The 24,712-nt window shown below is 42.1% G+C and overlaps 3 protein-coding genes across 5 annotated transcripts in view; 1 reads left to right on the top strand and 2 right to left on the bottom strand.

Moving 5' to 3' along the window:
* Positions 1-4,406, bottom strand: part of CC2D1B (coiled-coil and C2 domain containing 1B) — a 28,153-nt gene extending 23,747 nt beyond the window's left edge. Inside the window, exons 1-3 of the mRNA XM_030226635.2 lie at positions 4,344-4,406; positions 3,895-3,999; positions 796-937 (exon numbers count right to left, since the gene is read on the bottom strand). Coding sequence (XP_030082495.2) covers positions 796-937; positions 3,895-3,960 — 208 coding nt within the window. The 5' untranslated portion in view covers positions 3,961-3,999; positions 4,344-4,406. The remainder of the gene's footprint in view (positions 1-795; positions 938-3,894; positions 4,000-4,343) is intronic.
* Positions 4,407-4,890: 484 nt separating this feature from the next.
* Positions 4,891-20,751, bottom strand: ORC1 (origin recognition complex subunit 1). 2 transcript variants are annotated; one of them, XM_009088727.3, is made up of 17 exons: positions 20,623-20,751; positions 19,718-19,822; positions 19,200-19,327; positions 17,856-18,025; positions 17,291-17,672; positions 16,362-16,662; positions 14,888-14,992; positions 14,323-14,509; positions 13,672-13,787; positions 12,863-12,964; positions 12,186-12,357; positions 9,901-10,008; positions 9,016-9,165; positions 7,714-7,833; positions 6,081-6,247; positions 5,763-5,850; positions 4,891-5,260 (listed from the first exon to the last, which is right to left on the bottom strand). In XM_009088727.3, the coding sequence occupies exons 2-17, from the start codon at positions 19,804-19,806 to the stop codon at positions 5,066-5,068; spliced, it is 2,580 nt and encodes an 859-aa protein (XP_009086975.2). In that variant the 5' UTR covers positions 19,807-19,822; positions 20,623-20,751; the 3' UTR covers positions 4,891-5,065. The 2 variants fall into 2 exon arrangements, with proteins under 2 accessions (XP_009086975.2, XP_018767995.2); XM_018912450.3 differs by lacking the exon at positions 20,623-20,751 and adding an exon at positions 19,959-20,302.
* PRPF38A (pre-mRNA processing factor 38A) lies at positions 20,751-24,439 on the top strand. 2 transcript variants are annotated; one of them, XM_018912451.3, is made up of 10 exons: positions 20,751-20,957; positions 21,034-21,193; positions 21,699-21,820; positions 21,965-22,050; positions 22,199-22,309; positions 22,861-22,973; positions 23,437-23,463; positions 23,541-23,638; positions 23,976-24,024; positions 24,110-24,439. In XM_018912451.3, the coding sequence occupies exons 1-10, from the start codon at positions 20,828-20,830 to the stop codon at positions 24,150-24,152; spliced, it is 939 nt and encodes a 312-aa protein (XP_018767996.2). In that variant the 5' UTR covers positions 20,751-20,827; the 3' UTR covers positions 24,153-24,439. The 2 variants fall into 2 exon arrangements, with proteins under 2 accessions (XP_018767996.2, XP_050833486.1); XM_050977529.1 differs by having other exon boundaries at positions 23,431-23,463.
* The last annotated feature ends 273 nt before the right edge of the window (positions 24,440-24,712 follow it).

Here is a 24,712-nt window from a genome sequence, read left to right as displayed (position 1 = left end):
GCCACCCCAGCTCTCAGACAGGCAGGGAGCAAACCTGGTTCAGCTGAAAAGCTCCCACAAGAACCCAGGTTTATTTTGGCAGAGGAGCTCCTGAAGCAACTCAGCCTGCAGCTCCACAAACACAGACATGCTCAGAGGCAGAGCATGCTCACTGAGTGTCCCTCACAGCAGCAGCAGCAGCCTTGGTTCATGGCAGATTACAGCCAGCCTGCAAACCACTGCAGAGCTGCATGCAAACACCACCAGACACTTCAAGCATTAAGAATGATAACAGTCCATTCCAAGAGACACTGTAACCTGCATAACACAAGCTACAGGATTCTCCAAGGGACTGCATCAGTATTTTCCTCTGAAAATGGGATTCAGTTTTGGTTACAGACTGCAAGTAACTAAAAATATAATGCTCATTATGTAAATTCATTCTTCAAACAAAAACACAAGAACAACCACATGACAAACAACCCACCCTCCACAAGAAACATAATTTCCCTTCTAAAATCATCTAGCGCCTACTACACCTTTTTATGACTTCATATGCTAAAAAAGCATGTCTTAATTTAGTCATTAAATGGGCCAGCCACCAGAGATCTTTTTCATGTATCTACAAGAGCATCAACAGAAAAAAACTTTTACATTGTTTGTGGAGTAACAAATTAAACCTTTCAAAGTAAAGAAAAGAGCAGTTGCAAATTCAGCTTCTACCAGTGATAGAAAAACCATTTTAGATAAATTTAAAGATTTTTTTTTTTAGATCAATTTAACAAAACTTAATTAAATTCAGATACTTTAACTTACTTTTCACCTTTGGTTTTGGTTTTCCTTCTTTCACTTTTTCTCCTGTGATAGCAGCAAGCTCTGCTTCAAGGTCCCCATCATCCTCACCCTCCTCTGCACCCAGCAGCATTTCTTCAGGATTGAAATCCACAAACAGCCCCAGCTGGAGCCAAGGGAAAATAACAACACAGAATAATAAAACACCCTCCGGTTAGAACAAAGATGACACTCAAAAACATAACACTGCATGGATTATTTAGACATTTTCATGCATTCTGAATCCTGTTCATTTTTTTTACAGCCCACTATCACACCACTTCTATCACCACAGCAATGCATACCAGGCACCCATAACTGGTGTAAGGTACATAAATCTTAACACCCCTCAAGTACTCCTTTTAAAACTCTACACAAACCATTTCTTAAAATCAATCCTGTTTAATAGTATGCCATAACAAGGTAGAGTAAAATGTTTGTTTTACTGAGCCTCATGGAGCAGATAGCATCAGGGAAGTTCAGGGCAGTGCCTCTAACAACTAAGCTAAAAAATACTCATGGCTCACACACAACAGGTCTGACATGTGCACACTGGTGCACAGACTTCACCCTTATCTCTTGAAGAAGCTAAATTTATAAACACAGAACTGTTCTGTCTTCTTCTTACATCAGTTTCTAACTCCCAGAAACAAACACAGCCATTAAAACCCAGCAATGCCCACACTGCACTGGAGAAAACCATCAGAACTGGCTGGCACAGATCATCAGCTGAGAGATAACATCTCAAGGAACAGCATTAATAACAGTAATCAGGATATGACAGCAGGGGTTAGCACTCTCTTGTGGCAAAAAAACATTCCAAAGTACATCAAAGGAATCTCTGGGGTCTTAGTCCAAAAGGTATTCTTTTAAAATGCCATTTCATCACTGGTTTTGTGTTTCTGGTTAAGATATTAACTGCCCCAGGAAAATAAAATTATCTTAAGTATGCTAAGATTTTTGATGAACATGAATGAACAGAATTAGATTCATCCTATGAAGTAGGTGAAGCTTTCCTCAGACTCTTCCAAAGCACAAGCCCTTATTGATCCCCCCATGGCCAAGGAGGCAGCACTTCAGCTTCTCTCCAGCACAGGAAAAAACATCAGCTGTCATTATTCTGAGGGTCAGCAATCTCCCTCTGTCCTGAGGATCTGAAGTGCTGCAAGAAGCTGCCTGTCACATTATAAATTAATGTAATAGTTTGGTTTTTTTAAAACACAGCAGGAATCAAAGTGCTGGTGGCTACTGCACTGAAAGATTCTGTGCCCCTCTCTGGACCATTTTATAATCCCAAGGGAGAATGTGAAACACCAAGCTGGGAAACACTGGCTCCAAGGACCAGCAGCAGTTCATTTCCTAGCCCTGATCCTGCCCTTGACATTCCATAAGGCACTGGGCGGATCAGTCAGCCACCCTCTGCCTTATCCATCTCCCAGCTGTAAAATTATGATTAATAAAACTAAAGTACTTGCACACTTGGCTAGAACAGAAAGAAGGTGAGGACAAGACTTAAACAGGAAATATTTACAATGGTGATGTAAAGATTCAAGTTCTATGGAAGACACATAGGCCTTTCATCAGTGTGCAGAACAGATGAGGAGGACACAGGACCTGTTCATTACCACACTGCAAGTGTGGACAGTGAAGCAACTGCAGCAACCACAGCAGTCAAGAACACAATTCAGCAGCTCTAGCTCCAAGTCCCAAGCCATTCAAAAGGGAACATTTCCAATGAAATTAGCAGTACTGAAGCAATGTTTAATAAAACAGAAAAAATAAGTTATAAAAAGCTTGCAGTTGATATACTACACATCAAAAAACCATTTTAAAATCAATTAATTTGAAAGCAAACAAGCCATTTGTTTCAGGAAAACTTATCTAAGATGTAAGACAGGCTGAATAATTACCTGTATTGAATTAGAAATTAGTAAAATATATTAATCAGATCCTTGAATTACTCTGTATTTTCAGAGTGAAGTTTCTTTTTTTTTTCTTCCCGAGAAGGAGGAAAGCTATTTTCACTTTTTATCTTCTCCCCTGCTCAGATGAATTAAGTTATACTCTGTTATAAGTTATGTATTTCTCGCTCTCACAGAGAAATGCAAACTTTCACACTGGACCCATGGTGACATTATGGATCACCAAATACAGTATGAGAACACTGGTTCCTAAGAAATCACCAAAAGAGACCATCTTAGCTATTTTCTCTGTTCTAATAGCCTGTTACAATCCCTTTTCACATTCCTCTCCTTTCTTACCAGTTATTCCACCTGTTACTTCCCTCTATTCTACCTTCAAAGGTTTCTGAAATTCCATTCTGGTTCTAACACATTCTTTAACTCTAACTACACTGGTTTTCCCTCAGTTTTCTACCCAGAATTTTGCCTTGACTGTATTTCTAATTTTGACACTGTCTCCTGACTTTCTACACCTGCCAACCATGACTAATTATTGTTTCTCTCCACAAGACTTCTGAAACTCCATCCAAAGGTAAATAAGTATGGAAAAAAACCTCAACACACATACACAGCTAAACTCACTTTTATCTACAGGAAAGGAGCATATCAGTCTACCTGTTACATGAAAAAATGACTAAAAAAGGGAAATCAAAATTCACTGCCTCTTGTTTAGCACCTTAATATTTTCCCATATCCGTCCCTTAATTTGTTACCTGATATTCTGCTGTTCTTATTTCTGTTTTCTTAGAGATATAAGTAAAGTCTTCACAGAGTCACTTAAGTTATTATTAAATCTCAACATAGCTGGGCTAAGAAAATACTGAAAGCATGAGTCATGAGGTCTCATGCAAAGATTACAGCATTACAACACTGTGCCTTCCCTGCAAGACCTCCACAGCTGCCTATCAGATATTTACTTGAAGAGGAATGCATTAAAGAAGGAAAACAGGCACCACACAATCTAATTTTTTTCCATGATCCTGCAATGCTATTACCACATGGGAGATTCTGCAAGAAAACAGCAGCGAGAGGTCTGAAAGAGACTAGCCCGAGGAGCAGTGGGAGTGGGAGGTTTCCCTGCCTGCTCTGCAACCACATCTCCCTGGCCCTTCGCCCTCCTTACCTGCTTTGCAACTGCAGCTCCCTGGCCCTTTGCCTGAGGGCTCTTTTTAGGTCTTCTGCCAAGCATACTGGTTCATGAATTTCAGAGAGCTGTGTCTCTATAGGACTGAGAGCACACGGAACTTAAAGTCAGCGCCCTGCCCGTGCCAAGGCAAAGCCCGCCGGACGGAGGCGGGCGGCGCGACCCCACCGCTTCCCCCGGCTCTCCCTCACAGCGCTCCCCGCCGTGAGGGCAGCGGGGGCAGCGCCGCGGGACGCGCTCCGCGGGGCCCAGGGAGCCCGGCCCGGCCGCGCCCGCGCTCCGCCCGGCCGGCTCGGCGGGACCCGGCGCGCAGGGCCGGCTGCGGGCACTCCCCGGCCGGCGCAAGGAGGGACTGCGGGGGCGATGGGCCGGGAGCCGCGCGAAGAACCGCGGAGGGGCCACCCAGAGAGAGCCCGGCCCCGGCTCACCTCGGCTCCCGCCCGTGCGGCCGCGGCTCCGGCCGGCGCGCTCGGCGTGGGCCCGCCCGCGGCGGCTGCGCGGCTGCGCGGAGGGGCGGGCCCGGCCCGGAGCCGCGGCCCCCGACCCTGTCCGAGCTGCCCCTGCACACAGCCCCGGCACCGGGTCAATCCTGGGTAGGGATCGCTCGGACAAAGGAGTTGGGTATGTGAGTGGCACCATTCGTGTTCGCGGCATTGGTACAGCCTCCTCCATTCCAACAGCGAGTCTGCCTTGCAAACTGGAAGTTCCTTTTAATTATGTTGCATTGCAACCTGGAAGTTCCTTTTAATTATGTTAGTAAGGAAAAGTTTAAGCCCATTTTAACGATGCCTTTCATTGGATATAAAAGTCACTGAGGAAAATCTACAGAATGCCAAAGACACCATGAGCCTTAAAAAAAAGTGATGCAAGTAATCTTCAAATAATCCATCCCAAGTTCATACACCTCCGTTAAAGGGTATCAGCTACCAGCACTTAAAAATACTTCTACAAAGAAATAGTTTGAAATACTTAAAATGCTTTGAATTTAATTCTTTATTATTAAAAGAGTGCTTTCATACATCAAACAAATAAGCAAAGCCTTTTAAAAAAATACCTTTCACTATTTCCATTTTATCAATAATTAAAAAAATTAAAATAGACGGTATTTAAAATATTTATACATATTAAAAGCAATAAAATCTCTTTTGCTTTATTCCTCCCTGAGTGCATACACGACATCATCCTGGCTGAGGTTCAGTCGCACCCGCATGTGCAGATATTTATTGCTGGCCTCCACCAGCAAGAGCCTGCAGGCACCAAGTCTTGAACAAATTGCCATGACTTCTGACACCGTGGGGCTCTGCAGGCCTTCCACCCTGCACAGAGCCACGTAGTGGTGGTAGATCTGTTGAGAAAAAGGACACAGGTTATGTTTATTGCCTGCTGCAACTGAGTGACAAAGTGACATAGTGAGAAGCTGCCTTCCCCCCATATCCATGGAGGGGAGATAAAATAGCTCCAGCCTGCTTAGATGCTGTAATTCTATATAAAAATGTTTAGAACTACATCTTTGTATAAGTATTAACATTTAGCTTCCACACTACTCATGACTTCTCCAGAGTCTTCACAGCTCTGCTGGCACCCAGTATTTTATGGATCTACTAAAAAAACCAAAGCTACCAGTGACATATCTGCCTCTATGAGGGAAAACCAGTGATGCACAACTTGGAACCAACTTTCAGTTTTCCTCCTTGGACTGTTGCCTGATAATTTCAGCTTGTCTTTGATTCTTCCTGTTATAAAGCATGTTAGGGTAGAACCATGAGATGTTCTAACATGCAGGCCAAAAAAAATAAAACCACCTTGTGATCCAGATCAGTGGTGTCAGTAACAAAAGAGCCCCATACCTGTTGAACTGTCGCCTCCTCAACTCCTGCCCTGCGAAACTCTGCCAAAATTGCTTTCAAGAAGATTTGTTCATGCAACGAAGCATTCCTGGGTCAAAAAAACAAAACAGACAAAAGTCCATTTGTGAAGTTCAGAACCCATGAAACATCAGAAGTCGGGAAGGGGAATTGCTTGGGAGCGACATATGTAAACGCGGGCTGGGCAGTTTATGTCACGAGTGGCCATCGTATCACAGCCTGCAACTCTGGCATCATCATTTTTGTTTGTGAAAAACTAGTGCTGTGAAAGCGACACAAAAGCAAAGGAAATATTTTTACCTGATTGCATTGACATATGGTGATGAGAACATTTCATCTATGGCTTCAGTCACGTGGGCCATCCTGACGATCTCCGGGGCTCTCTTCTGCCTGGCAAACTCACAGATCTCCGTGGCCCTTCTGCAGATATCCAGGCACCGCCGGGCATCCCCCGACAGCGCTGCCACCTGCACGGGAATGTGACACATTTGGGACAACATTTCCAAACAGCTGGGGACAGAGTTTAGACCTAATCGACAGATAAACCAACCCCAAACACCCTGAGCACCCAGTGGGAGAACAACACACCTCTGGACTATTTTACTACAATCCCAGATGCTGAAAAACAAAGCTTATTGACCAAAACCAACAGAAGCAACTCTCCACATCTCCCACACCCTGACTCTGATCTGGTCATCATAAATTCAAGGATGAATTTTTTTCTGTAACACAGAAGTCAGAGGTGAAAAAAAAATTAAAGGTGAGTAGTTCCTTTCAACACCAAAAGCTTTCAGAAGTATCAGTTTAATTGTCAGTGAAGGCCTTTACCATAAATCCAGGCTCATGAAAAAGGAAAAAAAAAAAGGAGATTGGCTATGACACTAAAAAACTCAGTTTTTCTGTACTCATTAAAATATTGATTTTAAGAGTACACTAATAATTTTAGAAGGTCTCAAAGAAATATCCAGAATAGCTGATTTACTGTTACAAGTGCCTGAAAAATTTTAGGTGTCTGAAATTTCTGAAATTAAATACTTGTTAAAACCCCAATTGTGCTTTACAGTTTCAATAAACCTATGAACATTCAACACATATAGTACTGGCCTAGTTTTCTCAGCAGATGCTGATAATACATAAAAGCCCTAGAACGCAGCTGGGGCCAAGAATGAGAAACCCTGTAGAAAATCTAATTGCAAGGTATATTTCTGTATTTCTGAAGAAAACTCATAGTAGAAAAACACTGCAATTATTCCCTCTGCAAACCCTCACTATTATTCTTACAGAGAGGTGGTTCCTTCACAACAAAACACAGGCTTGTATTTACTTCTGACATATTTATGAGCACTCTTTTTTAATCCTACAATGATGCAGGTTGTTTTGACATAATTTTAATAGATTACTTTAATATAGAGCTGCTAATTTAACACATTAGCAGTGCACATATCTCAATTTGAGAAGCTACTGATCCCCAGTGCATTGCTTATGTTTTGTACAACTGAGCATTAAGACTTGCAAACAAGAACAAGTATTATCTATTATGACAGGGCACTGAACATCTTGAGAAATAAAATCTATAAGGCTATTTCCACTGCCACTGGCATGTTATCTTTTTCAGGATTCTCCAATGACTCACATTATGCTAAACAGTGGAGACAGTTGACATCTTATCATCACGACTCTTGTCATGCCTTCAGCTCCTGGAATATGCTGCTGACTTCTCAGAGTAGGTGGAAAAAGCAAGGACACTGCTCCAGCAATGTCTTCTGAGAAAATACCCTGGATAATGTATGACCTAACTGTGCCCCCATACTTGCCTCCAATACAGAACACAACCACAGAACCAGGTCTAACAGCTGTTAGTAAACTCTCCCTGCTGCCCCCCACACTTTTCACCCAGTGCAACATGAAGGACATTTATCTGCTCTGTACTCACCTTTCTGGAAACCAGCTGAACTGCATCCTCTTCAAATGCCTTCACTCCCTTCAGTCTGGATGAAACGATTTGCTGTAGCTGTTTGTAGGTGTAGGGCTGAAAGGACATTCTGGTGAGGCCCTACAAAATATGACACAACAAACTGAGAAGTGTTTGTGGGGCTGGAAAACTCTCAACTGCTGAAGCATGGCCTGTGTGGTTACTTTTACTGTTTCTGGTCGGAGCAATTAGTTTTACACATCCTTTCCCTCCTAGTGACACATTTTAATCACATTTGTGAAACTAATGTACAAATCCACAAAACTGTGGCTCAGTGAGGACCACTGGTTGGATCTCCCCAATGAAAGGCCCCAGGAGCAAGGGGAGCTGCTTTCAGAATTCAGGTTTCTCTTATAACAAACTTTTAAACAAATGAGAGCTCCCCTACACAAAAATATCTGGATCATATCTGTCTACATGTTATCTTTTAATACAATAACAGCAGCAGCTGTGGAAAAATATTAATGTCTCCTTTAGCTAATCTGTATATATGCGTGTGTTGACTTCAAGATAGCCTTCAGCCAAGAATTAAAACCCTCTTCTGGCTTAAGGCATTAAGAACAGCACTCAGATGAGGACAATCTATGTTACAGATGGTGCACTGCCTTTCATCCTACAGGAGACCCCGAGTTTTGAATTTCTTATGCAAAACTTTCTCTTGTGACTCTATGGACTCAGCTGATCTGCAGTGGGTTTAGTGGGTGGGGGAAAGCAATTCACACCCTGTGGAGCTGTTTTTGAGTCACGGAAGGATAGAGGCACAGAGCACTGTTTTTGCAAATCACTTGTCAGAACCGTGGTGAGATGACCTAGGAAAACATATTCAAAACAAGTGGAGAGTGCATCCAGTTTTCTTTGTTGGATACCTTTATATAATCTACCAACTGATGATGGCAAACAGAGAAGTAGGTGCCTGGAATGAAAGGGGAAAGAGGAAGGAAAACCAGAAGAAAATTCTTCTGAACTCCAGAGTAAGCAGCTTATCCATGAAGCACAGTATTTGATTATCCAGATCTTGGGCATCCACATATTTATTTCATTCTTACAAGAACATTATGTATCAGCATAATACCTGATTAGCAAACAGGCTCCTGAACTTAGATTTATATGTTCATTATCAGTCCTCTGGAGAGGGAATTATAAGAAACATTGTTCAGCTTCTGATATAACCAGTCCTACTTTTCTCCTGGATTGCTTTTGATTGCATCCAGTATTTAATCTGTTCTCCTTTTATGGCACAGCAACAGAACTGCTAGAACATACCAGTCTGCTTGCTACTCTGTTCATCATGATTCTCTCTGGCAGGTCCATGGTGTTGGCAATGGCCAGGATGATTAGCTTGGAGTGCTTTTGGGTTGGCCAGTCAAATAAATTGTACATCACGTTCTGCTTCCGGGTCCACAGCAGATCAAGCTGCAGAGATAAAAAGATAAGAATCAGACTGGGAAAAGGAATGGCTTCTTATTTACAATACCTGATGGGGGTTTGAGAACCAGCTCTGCCACAGAAGATTCCTCCCATGATTCTGAACAAGCTGTCTCTGCCTTTCTTTTATCCATCTACTAACAGGACTGCATTTGCTGAATTAGGGCTCTAGTCTCTTTTGGAAAAGCACAGTCCTACTGGATGCTTGAACAGTAAATGGTAAACAGCTGGAGTTTTAAAACAGTACTGTGATACTAATACATCTAACAAGAGTCAAAGACCCTCCAAGTGAGAACCTGAATTAGCTTACAGCAAAAATAAGAGTGCATATGATTATTACTGAACATAGCACGTTAAAGGTTTTTCAGAATTGGGTGTGACTTATTTCTCTGTGAGTTTTCCCACTGGAAAAGCAGCAGCTTCCACACAAAATACAATTGAATCCCCTGGTATTTAGAATTGACAAACAACTTATTCCACGTATTGGAATAACAAAATATAAAACCAAAATGAAATCCAAGGCAGAGAACAACATGGCAACAGGATACTCAGCCTTTTTTAGAAACTGAATTAAACAGGTAAGAGGAACTACTTGCATCTCCTCTCTCCTTATTCCTGTTACATCATATGTGATACACTCAAAGCATGCATAATTTTTCCTCCACCAAAAACTCACTTCTTACAATCCTTGGAGGAAAGTAAACAAATGATTCTTTGTCTCACCTCATCCACTATCAGCACTGTGGTCTTCCTCTTTGGTCCAGGTGTACTGAACAGCTTTGCCAGCAGTACTGCAGCATGGGTTGCTGTCACCTTCTGACCTGTCAAGAACTGTACAAGGATTGAATAAACATTGCAGGTTAATCACAGCAAACCCTGGGAAAAAAGTTTGACACCATTCAAATTTGCCTTTCCTTAACAACTAACACCAACCACCTGATGGTTATTTCTTCCATGGGGAGTAAAAAAACTGAGAAAGTAGCTCATAAGACACTCTGATCTACCAAGAACTGCTAGTAAATGAGAAGAGAAACAAAAAAATGCATAGTTAAAAAGAAAGGCCCAGAAAATTCTCTGCACAAAAATCTGTCTTAGAATCACTAAGAAATCCTGAACCCACCCAGTCTAGAGGGCTCTAAACCCAGCATATCTCTAGGGTATCTCTGAATACACACACCTACAGAAAACCTAAGTCAGCTGAGAAGAATAGCCTGACTTGAGTAATCTTGGACTGCTATTAAAATTCTAATGAATCATCACCAGGATCTATAATTAAATTTATTCATCTGTGAACTAAAAAAATATCTGCAATACCTTTTGCAACTATGTGGCAGAACAAATTAGCTGACTGTATATTACCTCTTCCCTTGCAAGTCCAAAGATACCCAGAAATCAAAGCATGACATTTCACTGCAGATGCTGAATCAATTCTTCATCATAGTGCAAAGTCCAGCAATAAAGCCAAATGGAGACTGCATTTGAAAACTGTATTTCTTTTCTAAAATCTCTTACAAATCCAAGATCTGATAATTACTAAACAAGCCAGAGCACAAGATGAATGTATAACCACTACTTGGTTCATGTTTCCAATTCAGTCAGGACAGTCCAAATCAGTCACAGAAAGGAGATGAATCCCCCTGAACCCTGATTCTGCAGCTCTGGAGCTGACTATCCAATACACCATGGAGCTGAGTTGCTGGGGTGGAAATGGACTCTACTGTACCCAGGTATTTAACCTTATCTCTTGCATCTGTCCAGGGCTTCCAGTCCCTGTTCTATCTCTAAACTTTCCTACAGCAGTGAGGTAACTGCAGAAGGGAAGCTCCAGAATTTGCTTCAGTCATGCAAAGACACATCAGCAAACTGGATCAGGACCTGCAGCAATCAGGGGAGCAGCAGCAGCCTAGCTCTTATGAAGGGTTCCTTGACAGTAGCTGAGGCAGAAGGAATTGGAGAAGTACGTGGTTCATGTGACTTTGTACTCCCCTAAAGGATATTTCACTGGGCTGCCTTAGGGTTCAGGACTAATAGGGGGCAACAGATTGTACTTCCAAAAGCCTATTCTTTATTCATTTTCAGATTTTATGTTGAATGGGATAGGAACAAAGGATGTTAAAATACATTCACAATACCATGAAATAAGGTATTTGTCAGGAAGCCTCTCACTATGCTAAAGGAACAGAGGCCTGGCCTCAGCAAATCCCTCAGCAGGACACTGTCTAAGCTGGTCTGAGGGAAGGATGCAAATATGCAAATTTAACTCCCAGCTATGAGGACTGGGACACTAGAACACTAATGCATGCCACTCCCTGCTCAGAAAGATGATGTCAAACTTAAATAAATGGAGCAGAAGTTTATATTAAAATGGAACAGATGCTTCAGGAAACCATTTAGTTTCCAGGTCACTGGTTTAAAGTTAGCCTAGACTGAGAAAGCTTTTGAGCAGTTACTGTCTAATGCCTACTGGGTGATCTTAATCCTGTCCTCAGAAGATTAATTCCCACCCATACAACACAAGCACAGTCAGTAGTCCCAGATGGATACTGCAGACTGGTTTGTTATGGATATCAGAAATACACTCTGTTGACAGAGATGGCCCCTCTTTAGCTGAATTACTATTATGACTGACCAATTAACCATTAAGACCCCCTCAGTAATTATTCTACTGCTACACTTAGTAGTTTTTGAAGCAGATGTGCAGAAAAAGTTACACCATAGGAAAATAGAAAAAGTTGGTTTAGATTTTTTTTAGATGAGCAGATGCAAAAATCAGGCTATTTCTCAGCCACTACCCTTGTGCAGCAGAAAGCAAAACAGTTCAAGAAGCTGGCTCAGGCCTTTAAGTTAATTATTTTCTAACCTACTCTAAGATAAAAGCACACAGTCTCTTGGAGAGACTGGGAAGTACTGATAAGTGCCTTGAACACTGTAACATATCAAGGATGTGATGGTGAAGTGTAAGATGTCTTCTTTCAAAACCCAGGAGCCACCGAAAACACTTTCCTTACCTCTAATATCTGTACATAGGCTTGGTGAGGGTCTGTCAGCTTCATACCATTGATCTCCACAAACTGGAATGGTGGCAGTTCCTCATTTTCTGCAGCTTGCTGAAGACACCGAATTACTTCATGAACAGTTGCAGTTTTACCTGTCCCAGGCACTCCAGAAATGTACATGCACCTACAAAAGGAGAGCACCTCTTCAGCAGCCTGAGCAAAATGGTAACAACTCTTGGGATTAATGAGCTGGAATTCCTGATCTCTGACACCAGTCTTGAATACTGACACTTCAGGCAACTGCCCACATCTTACTTTATTTGCAAGGTGGGACACATAGCACTGCCAAGGATCATGAGGATTTTGATTATTACTGAAGCAATTACCAACCTAAAACATTTTATAAATGTAATTTATCTTCTTTAAAAAAAAAGAAATAGTTTCCCAGACTTCTAAAACTGACCAGTTATAATTTGATCTTTAATTTGAATCTGTAGAATAAAGAAGCCCACATTATTTCTACACACAATACCATTTAAGGAAGAAAAATACCAGGAAAATTGAATTAGGAACTTTAAATGATGATAACTTTTTAAATATAAGTAATAAATATAAAGTAAAAATATATAATCTGACTGCTGTTATGCCATAAACAAATGTGATCTTGGTCGCAGTCTTGCCAAACTCACCCTCCTGTGCCATCAATAAGTTTGCTTTCCACAAAGTTGTAGATATCCTGGAATTCTTCCTCACGACAAGGCAGAGATTCTGGGATAGCAGAAACATGCAGCCTTTGAATTAAAAAAGAAAAAGAAAATTAAAATTGCTGTTCTCTATGAAGAACTGATGCAAACAGGCAGATGCTCACCTTCCTCCCGTGTGGAGTTTTTCAAATCTCTCTTACATACTTTAAAGTCTGAGCATCAATGTCAAGTATCCTAAAAGAAACAGCCTAGTCTATCTCTATGTGCTCCTAATTTATGCAGCAATAAAGATCCATCTATTTTAAGTCACTATTTGCAAGTCAGTGCAAAGGTAGGATAAAACAGGAGAGGCTGCTTATAGCAAACAGAACTAAAACCCACTTTTAAAGATAGTCCTGAATGCCTTTTTTTTTCCACTGTGAAGATCTACAGTGATACCTGTAAAGCTTTTTCATGCACCAAGAAGAGACAAATATTGTACCTTTATAATCTAAAGCTAATCAGAAAGCATCTTTGTTTTCCTAATGTTGCACAGAATAAAGATACCTAATTCTGAAGAACTTAACCATGGACTGGTTAAAATAACTTGAAATTGCTAAGGTAGTAGTGTAAATATTATCATTATTTGTAAATCTAATATTGTACTGTAAATTATTAAAGACTCTTCTTGGATCAGAACACCATGCATTTTTACTTATTTTATTTTAAATGGCAAAGATGACATTCCCCATTCAGCACAGCCTGCTCTGCACACCTGATGCAAAATAAAGATGATTTTCCTGAGTACAAGTTACCTTAATCTGGCTTCTTCCAGTACACTGGCTGGTTCCTGGGCTGCCTGGACACGCCTGGGAATTTCTGGAGTTGCGTTCCGGGGTGTCCGGGGGGTTCTGGGTGTTCCTTGTAAAGGCTGCAAAAAGAATTTACAACCTCAAGCAGCTTTTCTACAGCAATTTCTGTTGGGAACAAATCATTGATGTGAGTTTCCCAATCATTACTTATGCTAGAGCACAAGATGAACTGAGAGACAGTATTTACACAGGGAATTTCCAAACAAGCCTTATGGTGTTTTCTTCCTAAGAGAAAAAGGAAACTGCAAAGGGGGTGGTGACAATTACACCTTTTAACTGTCTAAAGAATTTTTGACTTGTTAGTCCTTTTCTGAAGTGCTGCATAACAGAATGATCTGGTTCTTAAGAAACAGCATCCAAGCCAGTAATTTCCCTGTTTAGGCTACAGTTTTCTGATCAATATTGTAACAATATTGACAACATGCAAATGGTTTCTATATTTCCATAACCTATTCATATCAAAGATTAAATTAATCCAGATAATGCTTCACTAAAAGCTAAGGGATTCAGATACTTTACTCTGGTACATCAGCATCAAGCATTCAAATAACTGGCTCGAAATAATAAAAACAGCTCTTTTATGTGGAGCCTTACAGTTTTCTTCAGTGTCTTTGCAGGAGTGTGAACTGCTGACTTCCTTGAAGATTTTGGGGTGCTGAATGTTTTGCTAGATTTAGGTTTTTTTTCTGGTGTACAGGGCACATCATCATCCTCCTCTTCCTCACTACTTGAAGAGTAGGAACTGTCAGAGCCAGATGAAAAATCTTCCTCATCCAACATACTATGAGAAAGAGAAATGATTTAAGCTTTAAAAAAAATATATACACGTCTACACATAACAGAGCAACATTTGTACACTTTCAGCTTTTTTTCTGGAGTTCTTATAATCAGCAAGCCAAAACATTTTCTACTTCAGCTGCTAATTTTCCATGGCTTTTTAACAGGCTGGTTTAAAGGAAGTCAGTTTTCTGAAGAACACCATGAGTCAGCTTTATGTTTCTGAACACAAACCAGTTTTTACTCAAGCTGCAATTAAGCTGTGCTTCTAGAACAATTTGCATTTCAATATTAAGCCAGACAAGCTCTCAAGGCTTCAAGCTCTCAAGACTTGCAGCTCTCAACAGCAATCTGACCAGGAGATCATGGCTGCAGGGTTTACCTGATCTGCTCTGCAATGAGGGCACTGGTTTTCTGTGCACATGTTCTGCGAGAACGAGGGGTCAGCACAGGGATCTGGCTGCTCTGTGTCTGGTATCCAACTAAACTGGAAAAAAAGAAAACAAAGCTGGTTGTATTCCCTCTCTTTGCATCACACTTGCAAAGACACAGAGAAGGCCTTTTAAACTTCACGCTCAATTGTTACCACTGTCCATCCAGCATGAATTCTTATTTGTTGTTTACAGATTGGCTATGGCATGGATACTGGCAGCACAATTTCCCCCCTCCTTCACTGTGTCTTCAATACAACTTTGCAAAGGAAAACAAAATATTTGCTGTATTTTGCACTGCCAAACTGAAGGGACAGGGGCTCAGAACAGCTGTAGGTTTATTTTATTGAGAAGTGGGGTTTTCTGCCTATGTTTTTTCTTAAGTGAAAGATAAGAAAAAAACTGTTTCCTGTGGGCATCTATTTGATTTGCCCTTTGGAATGTATTTTTCTCTTTGTGTTTTGATATTCCTTGGTTGTCTGCTTCTTCCTCCCAGACACTGAAACATTTTACTGTTACTACACAACTTCCCTACTGGTTCAAAGTACAAAATGAGATTAATTACAAATGCTTTTATTATTTGTTGACTGTTCTTGGAAGTTTTTTACAGTCTATAAATACTGCTGAAATGCCACTACCTTATCAATGAAAGGTAAACATTTTTATGCTATATATAATTAGTGAAAAGAAAAAGGTGGAAATTCCATTGTTGCATCCACATTTTTACTCTTGGAAAGGAGGAAAAGGACTGGTTTCTGGCTTCTTGCAACATTTTGCACAAGAAAGTCTGTTCCATTCTTCTCCTCCCCCACTTTATGCCATTTTTAAAGACTGTGTGAAGACATACTTCTATAGTTGTGCTTTCTGGGCTTTGATTTCTTTCCTACATAAAAATTAGTATGGAAGTATACATACAATTCTCATGAAGACTCTCCTGAGGCCAATCAAACTACTTTCTACAGTCCAGCATCCCTCAACATTTGTCACAAGTCAGGCATATCTGAGCCTTGATTATGGAGTGCAGGGAAATGGATTTTCATCCATGTTGGTGGGTACAATCATCACAAGAACAACCATCAACATGGCTTCAGTTTCTTTTCATATCATCCTACCATTCCCATTTCCAACATCATCTCTCTGTTCTTGGAACCATGAACTGCTTTTCCATCTGGAAACTCAAGTCCTCTTTGGATCTCCCTGATGATTCATTCACCTCCAAGTAACATTTCCTAATGCTTCATCACAGTGCACTTGTCCCTGCTGAGGCTCTCCCCCTTCTCTCCTTGCTCTCAATAGGCACAACATGGCACATGCAGAGACTTCACCTACTTTTCCCTCCAGAAGTTTTCCATAAATGCGTTTTAAGAGAGCTTCATACAAATAGAAATCCCATACAAAAACAATGATAAAAATGCTGTCACTTACGATAACAGAATGTCATCTTCCTCATGAAGATCCCTGTCTTTTTCACTGAAATCTTTGACTTTGGTGTAGGGGGACAATCGTAGGGTGTCACTGCACCTCTGACGCTGTTCTGCAGTCTCAGATGTTGGCTTGGATTTATCATTGCTGCAGGGGATCTTTGGTGGTGAGCCTAAAATTTCACCTGTGAATTTCACTTTTCTTTTAGGGGCTGATGGTTCTAAAGGGGCTATGGCATCACAGTCATCATCCAAAAGACCCAAAACTTCACATCCCAGCAGCTTGCCTTTGGATCTTGTGGGACCTAGAAATGAAAAGCAAAATGAACTTTTGTCAGGCTTCAATATGGCTGGGTTGGTTAACTTTCAGCAGACATGGTACAGCTGACTGTTGTTTAAAGGAAAGCAAATTAACACTTCACTCAAGTAACAAGGAACTGGATCACTAGAAGACACTTCCTCTAAATAATTACTAAACAAAAGGAAGATAAACTGATTTTTTCAGTTTTCTAACTCACCTCCATCACAACTTTAGTCAGGTTCCATGCTGAAAATACTGCATGTTTTACAGAATCAAACATGCTTATTCAACCAGCTCAATGTAAACATTTTAGTACACAATTAGTCAGAAGATTAAAGAAAGCGAGACATTCTGTGGTCATGTGAGGCTGACTGGGAGCATTTCAGTCAACAAGCACTTTCATTTAGATTTATCAGATACAAAAAAAACATTTGCAGCAGCAGTAGAGTGCTTGAAACAACAGACAAGACAAACAAGTGATGTGTCTACAAGGCTTGGGCTGATCCCAGAGGCTGAACAAGGCAGTTAAAAATATTGATGTTGAATGTTACAATAGTTTGAACTAGCCAAAAGAGAGAAGCACAAAGCATAGACAGAACTACAAAAGAGGCAGAATATTGCCATATACATACTGTTTAACTCCAGCTTCTTCCTTGCTGTTGGGGTTTTGATGTCATTATTAGCCACCCTTTGAGAATGCCTCTCCTTAGCAAGGGAGGACTTGGAAGTAGAATGTTTGGATTCTATTTCCATGTCAGTGTTTTTTGGTTTTGTGGCACTCCGAACAACACTCTCCGTCTCTTTTTTCACAGGTGTAAGGATGTCTGAAGGAGTAAATGCTTTTGAAGAGTTTGTGATGACCCCTCTCTTCTTGTTAGCTTCTTTCAGCTTAGAGAATGTGTCTGGGGACAAAACCTTAAAGCACTTCCCATCCCAAGACTGTCTGACATAGAAAGTTTGTTCCTTGTTTAATGTGATAATAGGCAGCTCCTCACTCAGATGTAGTGGTAATACCTGCAAAAACAAAAAATACCAAAGTACACATATATTAATGTTTACTGTTGACTTAGAATTCAGCTATTTTCTAGTTATAGATCTTATTACTGCAACTCATGGAATCCTTAGTTTCTAATTTACACGACAGGGCTGTTGCTGTCTCTCTCTTCCCTCGGTGCGCAGAAGGCTTGCAGCACTTACCATGATTCTTTTAATAATGGTCTCTGCAGCTATATCAGTGTCATAGCCAAGAACTTGATCAAAAAACACCTCCTGGGCAGAAATCTCTCTTTTAAGCAGCTTCCGTTTGTTCTGAGGTATCTCCTCCAAACGACAGAACCACTGCACAACTGCACGTTTGTGCTGGGCACCTGCAACAGGACAGGGTCAGGGAACATCAGGATTTTACTGTGAAGAGTTCCAGACTTCAGCTGAAATGCCAGCCAGGGTAGAAATCCTCCCTGGACACAGGTGAGAAAGCATCTGGTAAGAGATTGCAAGTCCCATTTTTTAAGCTAAATTAAAATGTCAGAGTTGAGAATTTTAAGGGCTAAGGTTAACACCTGCACAGGGTCTCAATCACAGGAATACTTGGAGACCAGCTGCAGAGCAACAGTTCCCTATCACAAACAAAGAGGTTCCTTTTTGGCACAGATGTGATCTCCTCAAACCCTAACTAAAAGCAGTGACATAAAAAGAGAAGTGAGAAATATCAGAATGTTATTTGTAGTGCCATTGTACTTTCAGAAGCCAGAAACACTTTTTTCACTGGCTGACAAACCAGGGAATGTTGCTGATGAAATAGCTCATTTTTAAGGAAGTTTCATGGGTTTTGTTCCAGCATGAAAAGAATATTCAGCTGTGCTACAAAATACTGCATTAGTAAATAAATAAAATGGAATTATGTGTATTTATGTTTTTAAAAAGGTAAAGAAGATTATAAACCCTCAGTGTATTATTATTACAGCACAAAAAAGAATAAAAGCTGCTCAGAAGACTCTGATATAGCCCATTAGTAGCTCCCAATTCAGACTCAGACAATTTTTGTATCACCCACCTCCCATGATTTATCTTTTCATATCTATCTCTGTATAAACAAGTAGTTCTACAAGGGACAGAAGTAACAAGTCCCATTTATTCAGCCTCGTACTTTATTGTTAAATTGCCTGATGTCTAATGAGATGCAAATTTCAGGGCTGCAGTGCTCTTGCTCAATTTGGATTCTCCAATCTCTAAATAAAGCATGAGCTCAGACTGCCCTCCTCAAGAACCACTGTTTTTAAATTAGACAGTTATGTAAAAAGACTGTAAAAATTATAATGTACTTGAATTTCCATTTATGTATCAAATTTAACTGAAATTAGCCATCGGTCCAAAACTTTTGGGGAAGCATGTGAATACAGATGCAATGATTATCAAAACTTGATTTTCTTAATAAATTAGGCCAGTGACATACTGTTCATGCTATCTACATCCCCATGAAAAAGGTAACTTTGAAACATTTTCAAATTTCTCACACAGAATGTAAGCTTTTAGTTCTCTTACCATCTTCATATAAATCCACGAGCTGTGCCACATAAGGCTGATCTGCATTCACCCCTTCTACTAAAATAAAGTCACCAAGCTTTATACAGGTTTCTGTTTTGCTGCTTTCTGATGTAATAAGGATCCCCCTATTAAGTGATAGACACAAGAAGATTAAGAGAATTTCACAGACTTCATAATTCATATATCATTTAGACTGATGTCCTGTCAATTTTACAGTTAGTTATGTCCATTCTTCCAATGCTTACAACTTAATTTCCCGATTAGAAGCTTTCATATGTTGTTTAGTTAGTTAAAACTTATTCACAGATTTGGTTAAATGGTGGTTTTTTTTATACACTACACAGCTTATAATTCAAGAGCTTAATGCTTTTGCTAAATACCTACAGCATCACAACTAAATGCTCAAAACAGTACTCATATTGTCACGGACTGACATATTAACTTAAACAATGTCAGAAAAGTAAAGAAACATCTATTAAGTTTCCCTTAGCAAAACAGAAATAAATGTTATTTACTTGTACTGGGAAGTCCTCAGCTTTCTGTCTGAACTCAAGGGTTTTCCATACCAGGAGTAGATAAGTTTGCTTTGCTGCCTGGTGTTCATGATTCCCAAGGAAAAGCTAAACAGATACACAAATACTTTTTGATTATTATATAAAACAAAAAAAGAAAAAAGGAAAGATGGGAAGACACACAGAATTGCTATCAATTCTTTCGGCGTACATTAAGAACGGTGGTTAACACAAAGAAACCCACCTTCCCCAAAGCCCCAGACACTGGTCCCCGAGGGATAAGGAAAAAAGGAAGATATTTAGTAGCGCCTTGTTCTCCAATGCCTTTTCCCTTCCCAGCTCCCCCGGCCCTCACGGCCATGGCGGGGCCGGCTGCCCGCCCTGGGGACACCGAACCTCGCTGCGAGCCGGCTGAGACCGCCACCGACGTTTCACTTTCGCTCAATTCTTCTGGTTTCGTTTTGGTTTTTAATTTCTTTTTTTTTTTTTTTTTCTTTCTCCTAAGTAAGAATTTTCGTCTGGAAAGTCGGGGAAAAGCCACACACACCCTCCAGTGCCGTTCAGCGCCCCAGCGCGGGCGGCACATGGCGGCTGAGGGGCCGGGCTGGATACGCTGCGGACACCGAGGGCCACTGACCCCCCAGAGCCCCTCACACAGCCCCTGACAGGCCCGATCCCTCCACACAGCGAGCGAGGCTGGAACAGAGCACAGCGGTCTACCCGGTACCATCTCCCCGCTCCAGCAGGGTCGTCCCAGAGGACACTGCACAGCATCGCGTCCGGACCGTTCTGGGATATCTCTAGCGAGGGCGAGTGTCCAGGCTCCCCGGGCAGCCTGTCCCAGCGCGCGGTCACCACCCGCACCGGGAGCGCTTTGTCCCCCGAGCCCCCTTCCGCCCCCAGCTCACCGTGTCCCCTCAGCGCCGCGATGGAACTTCGCGCCAAAGCGCGCGGAGCCCCGCCCCCGGCGGCGCGCGCGCACGGGGCGGGCCGAGGCGCGGTTCGTGCCGGGGCTCCGCGGAGGAGGCGGCGGCGGCTCCGCCCCGCAGGCGGAAGCGGAAGGCGGCGCGGCCCTCACGGGAGCGGGGCTGAGGGGGCTGAGCGGCGGCCGCCATGGCCAACCGGACGGTGAAGGACGCGCACAGCATCCACGGCACCAACCCGCAGTACCTGGTGGAGAAGATCATCCGCACGCGCATTTACGAGTCCAAGTACTGGAAGGAGGAGTGCTTCGGCCTCACGGGTATGGCGGGCGGGAGGCCGGGCCGGGCCGCGCCGGGGGGAGCCCGCGCTGACGGCCCGGCCCGTCCCTCTCGCAGCCGAGCTGGTGGTGGACAAGGCCATGGAGCTGAAGTACGTGGGGGGCGTCTATGGAGGCAACATTAAACCCACTCCCTTCTTGTGCCTGACGCTGAAGATGCTGCAGATCCAGCCCGAGAAGGACATCATCGTGGAGTTCATAAAAAACGAAGACTTCAAGTAAGTTGTGTGATTTTTTTCCCTTGTTGAAGTTGTTGTACCGAGGGGAAGTGCTCAAAACATCCAGGGAAACCTCAAAGCAGGGTTTAGTTCTCAGTGTGCCCTGATAAACTGGGCTTGCTCAAAACCAAGCTTTTCTTCTTGCTTTTAAGACTGCTCTCCTTGTCACCTGGCCTGTTGGAAGGGCTCATCTTTGTGGCATGTGCTCTCTGTGATCATAAACCTCTGCCTGAATTGTTTGGAATGAGCTGCATTAAGGCATTCATGTTAATCTTTTTCTTCAGTATTTTTTCCATTTTTGTTGGTGACAATGCCCCCTTACAGACATTGTGTATGTAAAGTCTGTTATGGTTTTGATAGTATAGAGATGGAGCAAATCTAAATGGTTGTGTATTCTGGCTATGCACTGATTTTCCTCAGAAACTTGTGGGAAAAAAAACTCTTTTTTTGTCCAAACTGCTAAGTGTGCAGGAAGCAGAAATCCATGGAAAGGTTTCCTTTCCAGGTATGTCCGAATGCTTGGAGCACTGTACATGAGACTGACAGGCACTGCCATCGACTGCTACAAGTACCTGGAACCGCTGTACAATGACTATCGAAAAATTAAAAGTCAGAACAGAAATGGGGGTAAACACTCTTACGTCTATTTAGCAATATAAATCTTGAAAATTGTGGCATAACCTGTTATGCCACAATTGTCTGAAATGTTTTTATCTTTACTTTAGCCTCCAGTGTTAATTTTGTCTGTTAAATGCTATTTTTCACCCCCAGAATTTGAGCTGATGCACGTGGATGAATTTATCGATGAGCTACTCCATGAGGAGCGTGTTTGTGACATCATCCTGCCTCGACTGCAGGTTGGGAAATGTAGACGCTTGTGGAATTCCTAACTGTACCAAGTCCAGTAGCTGGATTGGCTGCTGGCTTGTTGTGTAAGCTATGGTTGCCTCCTTAGGTGTTTGTTCTTACTTGGGTTGTGTTGGATAAAGTTGCAATTTCTTCTAGAAACGGTATGTTCTGGAAGAAGCTGAGCAACTTGAGCCTCGTGTTAGTGCTCTGGAGGAAGACATGGATGATGTAGAATCTAGTGAAGAGGAGGAGGAAGAAGATGAAAAGGTTGGTGAACTGTTTGATGAATTGTATTGGAAATGAGTAATTGAAGCTGAACCCCTTTAAGACACTTCCTAGTCTATGACAGATATTTGAGAGGAGGCACCAGGAGGCTGCTGGCAAGTCTTACTTCCCCTCATAGCATATTTTCATATAAGCAGCTTGTGAGGACTTGGACCCTGAAGCATCTCTTAGGTTGCCATGTTTTCCTGTCTCTTGAATTCCACAAATCTGGGTCTACTCTTTGTTAAGTTTATTTAGATCAATTCATTTATATGTATATGTAATGGAGAGAACTAAAGGTGATGATGGAAGGTCCTGTGGCCATTGGTCAGTGCTGCTGCACTTCTTCAAAACCAACAGTATGAGAAGTGGTTGTTTGATTTCCAGTTGGCAGTTTCGGGCAGCACCACTCGGTCCTGAGTAAGAAACACTTGGGGATGGGGAAGCTTGGCTACGTGACTTTTGCAATTTATATTCATGGTTCAGCAATCTTTCTTGATAGCATAAAACCTTGCTGAAACAGGACTTACAGATCCTCCCCCTGTTGTTTACAGCTGGAACGGATCCCATCTCCTGACCACCGCAGAAGGGGCTACAGGGACCTGGACAAGCCCCGCAGATCTCCGGTGGTGCGGTACCGGCGGAGCCGGAGCAGGTCCCCAAGGAGGTGAGGGGACTTTTCCTTGACCACTATTTTTACCTGTTGTGCTACAGACAGCTGGAGCACAGCAGTGAAGGTGGCAGTTCATCCAGAACTCTGACACCTCCCGGTTCCTTTAGCACTTCCTGAAGTGAGGAATTGCAGTGCACAGCCACTGTCAACCCCTCTGCTTGTTTCTCCAGTCATTCTCTAACTCTTGAACTTGCTGGCCAACTTCAACTAAATTTGACAATACAATGAAGATGTTAAGGAGAATCAAGTGCTTTGTTTTCAGGTAAACCAGAGGCTGCAGAGAAAATCCTATTAATTTCTCTTACTGGTATTAAACCAGGAAAAATTCATCACTAAAGTCTTGCTCATTGCATGTCCAGTCCTAAGCACTCGTAGGAAGTAAAAGCCGTGGTGTTGTTGCTGAAGATGTGGGAAATGAAACAGCTGATGATTTTCTGCTTCTCTCCCCCAATTGTAGGCGCAGCCGCTCTCCAAAGAGAAGGAGGTACTCTTTAATTCTGTTTTTTAAGTGAGCAGTGTGCATTTGTGGCACAGCTCTCTTAGAAGCTGCCTTTCCCTCAGCCCATCACCGCGCCGGGAGCGGCATCGCAGCAAGAGCCCGAGACGGCACCGGAGCAGATCCCGGGAGAGGCGCCACAGATCAAGATCTAAATCTCCAGGTACTTCTGCCACTTCCAGAATAACTCTGGCAAGTCTTTATCATCAGCACATCCACTGTAGGAGAAAATCTGTGTCACCGTATCAAGATGGTAGCACAGTGTTAAATCTGGCTGATAAAACTGCTACTCACGTGAAAGCAGAGCTGGGGAACTCCTTTAATGGCTTCAAAATTGTCTTGAGTAAGTTTTCACATACTTGCCAGGAGGTTAATATGAGTGCCTTGTTAAAGCTAGGGTCGTTCTGGCAATATCTTGCACACTTGAAGCAAATTGCATTGGCAAAACAACTAAGAATTCCAGTGGCAATGGAAATAACTATTGCCTTTTTATCTCACAGGGCATCATCGCAGTCACAGACACAGAAGTCATTCCAAATCACCTGAAAGGTAAAGGCTTAGCTTATTTCCGAAGTGCAGTTTGGCAATTCAAGATAGGTTTTACAGTATTGGTTTTTTGTTTTCTCTCTTTCAGATCTAAAAAAAGTCACAAAAAGAGTCGGCGAGGGAATGAATAAAAAACAAAACCCAGCCCACCATTTAAGGACCTTGAGCTGCAGTCTAATGCTGTCCTATTTGCTCCACAGGACAGCTGGTTCTGTACTGGCTGCTTTAGCAGTCCCTTTCATCATCTTTCTCATTTTGTTGTTTTGAATTTTTTTATTAAAGGTAAGCTAAGGATACTTTTTATGTAGTTAGTTACTCATCCTTGTGATAGAATTTGAAGGTTGTTTTTTAATTGTTTTTCTTGAAGCCTGTAAAAACTTAATGAAGAGCAATAAAAAAAGGAAGGTTTGTCTTTAAAGGCTCCTGGCAGTTTCCTTCATAATAATTTGGTGAGACGTCCCCTGGTTGAAGCTGGCTTCATTCTCAAATCAGGGCCTTGTTTTGTCAAACTGTCCCTGCAGTCAGGTGCCAAAGGAAGTCTGTATTCTGTCACAAACACTGCAGGGCTCCCATCCTGGCCTCTCAGAGCTCCAGTACAGGAGAGGAAGCAAGGCTGTCACAACCCAGTGTGTTTGCTAGAAGCTCACTTGACAGTGCTCTCCAACCTGTGGTAGTCATTGGGTGCTTCATA

Source organism: Serinus canaria, chromosome 8 (genome assembly GCF_022539315.1).
Source record: "Serinus canaria isolate serCan28SL12 chromosome 8, serCan2020, whole genome shotgun sequence".
Classification (NCBI taxonomy): Eukaryota; Metazoa; Chordata; class Aves; order Passeriformes; family Fringillidae; genus Serinus; species Serinus canaria.
This window is presented reverse-complemented; position numbering and strand designations above follow the sequence as displayed.

Coding starts and splice junctions, on each gene's coding strand:
- PRPF38A (XM_050977529.1), top strand. CDS start 20,828: ATGGCCAACCGGACGGTGAAGGACGCGCACAGCATCCACGGCACCAAC. Junction 23,464..23,540: donor CGCTCTCCAAAGAGAAGGAG/GTACTCTTTAAT, acceptor CCTTTCCCTCAG/CCCATCACCGCGCCGGGAGC. Junction 24,025..24,109: donor CATTCCAAATCACCTGAAAG/GTAAAGGCTTAG, acceptor TCTCTCTTTCAG/ATCTAAAAAAAGTCACAAAA.
- ORC1 (XM_009088727.3), bottom strand. CDS start 19,806: ATGAACACCAGGCAGCAAAGCAAACTTATCTACTCCTGGTATGGAAAA. Junction 14,993..16,361: donor GAAGATGACATTCTGTTATC/GTAAGTGACAGC, acceptor CTTTTTTTCCAG/TTTAGTTGGATACCAGACAC. Junction 14,510..14,887: donor CTCATTGCAGAGCAGATCAG/GTAAACCCTGCA, acceptor TCTTTCTCATAG/TATGTTGGATGAGGAAGATT.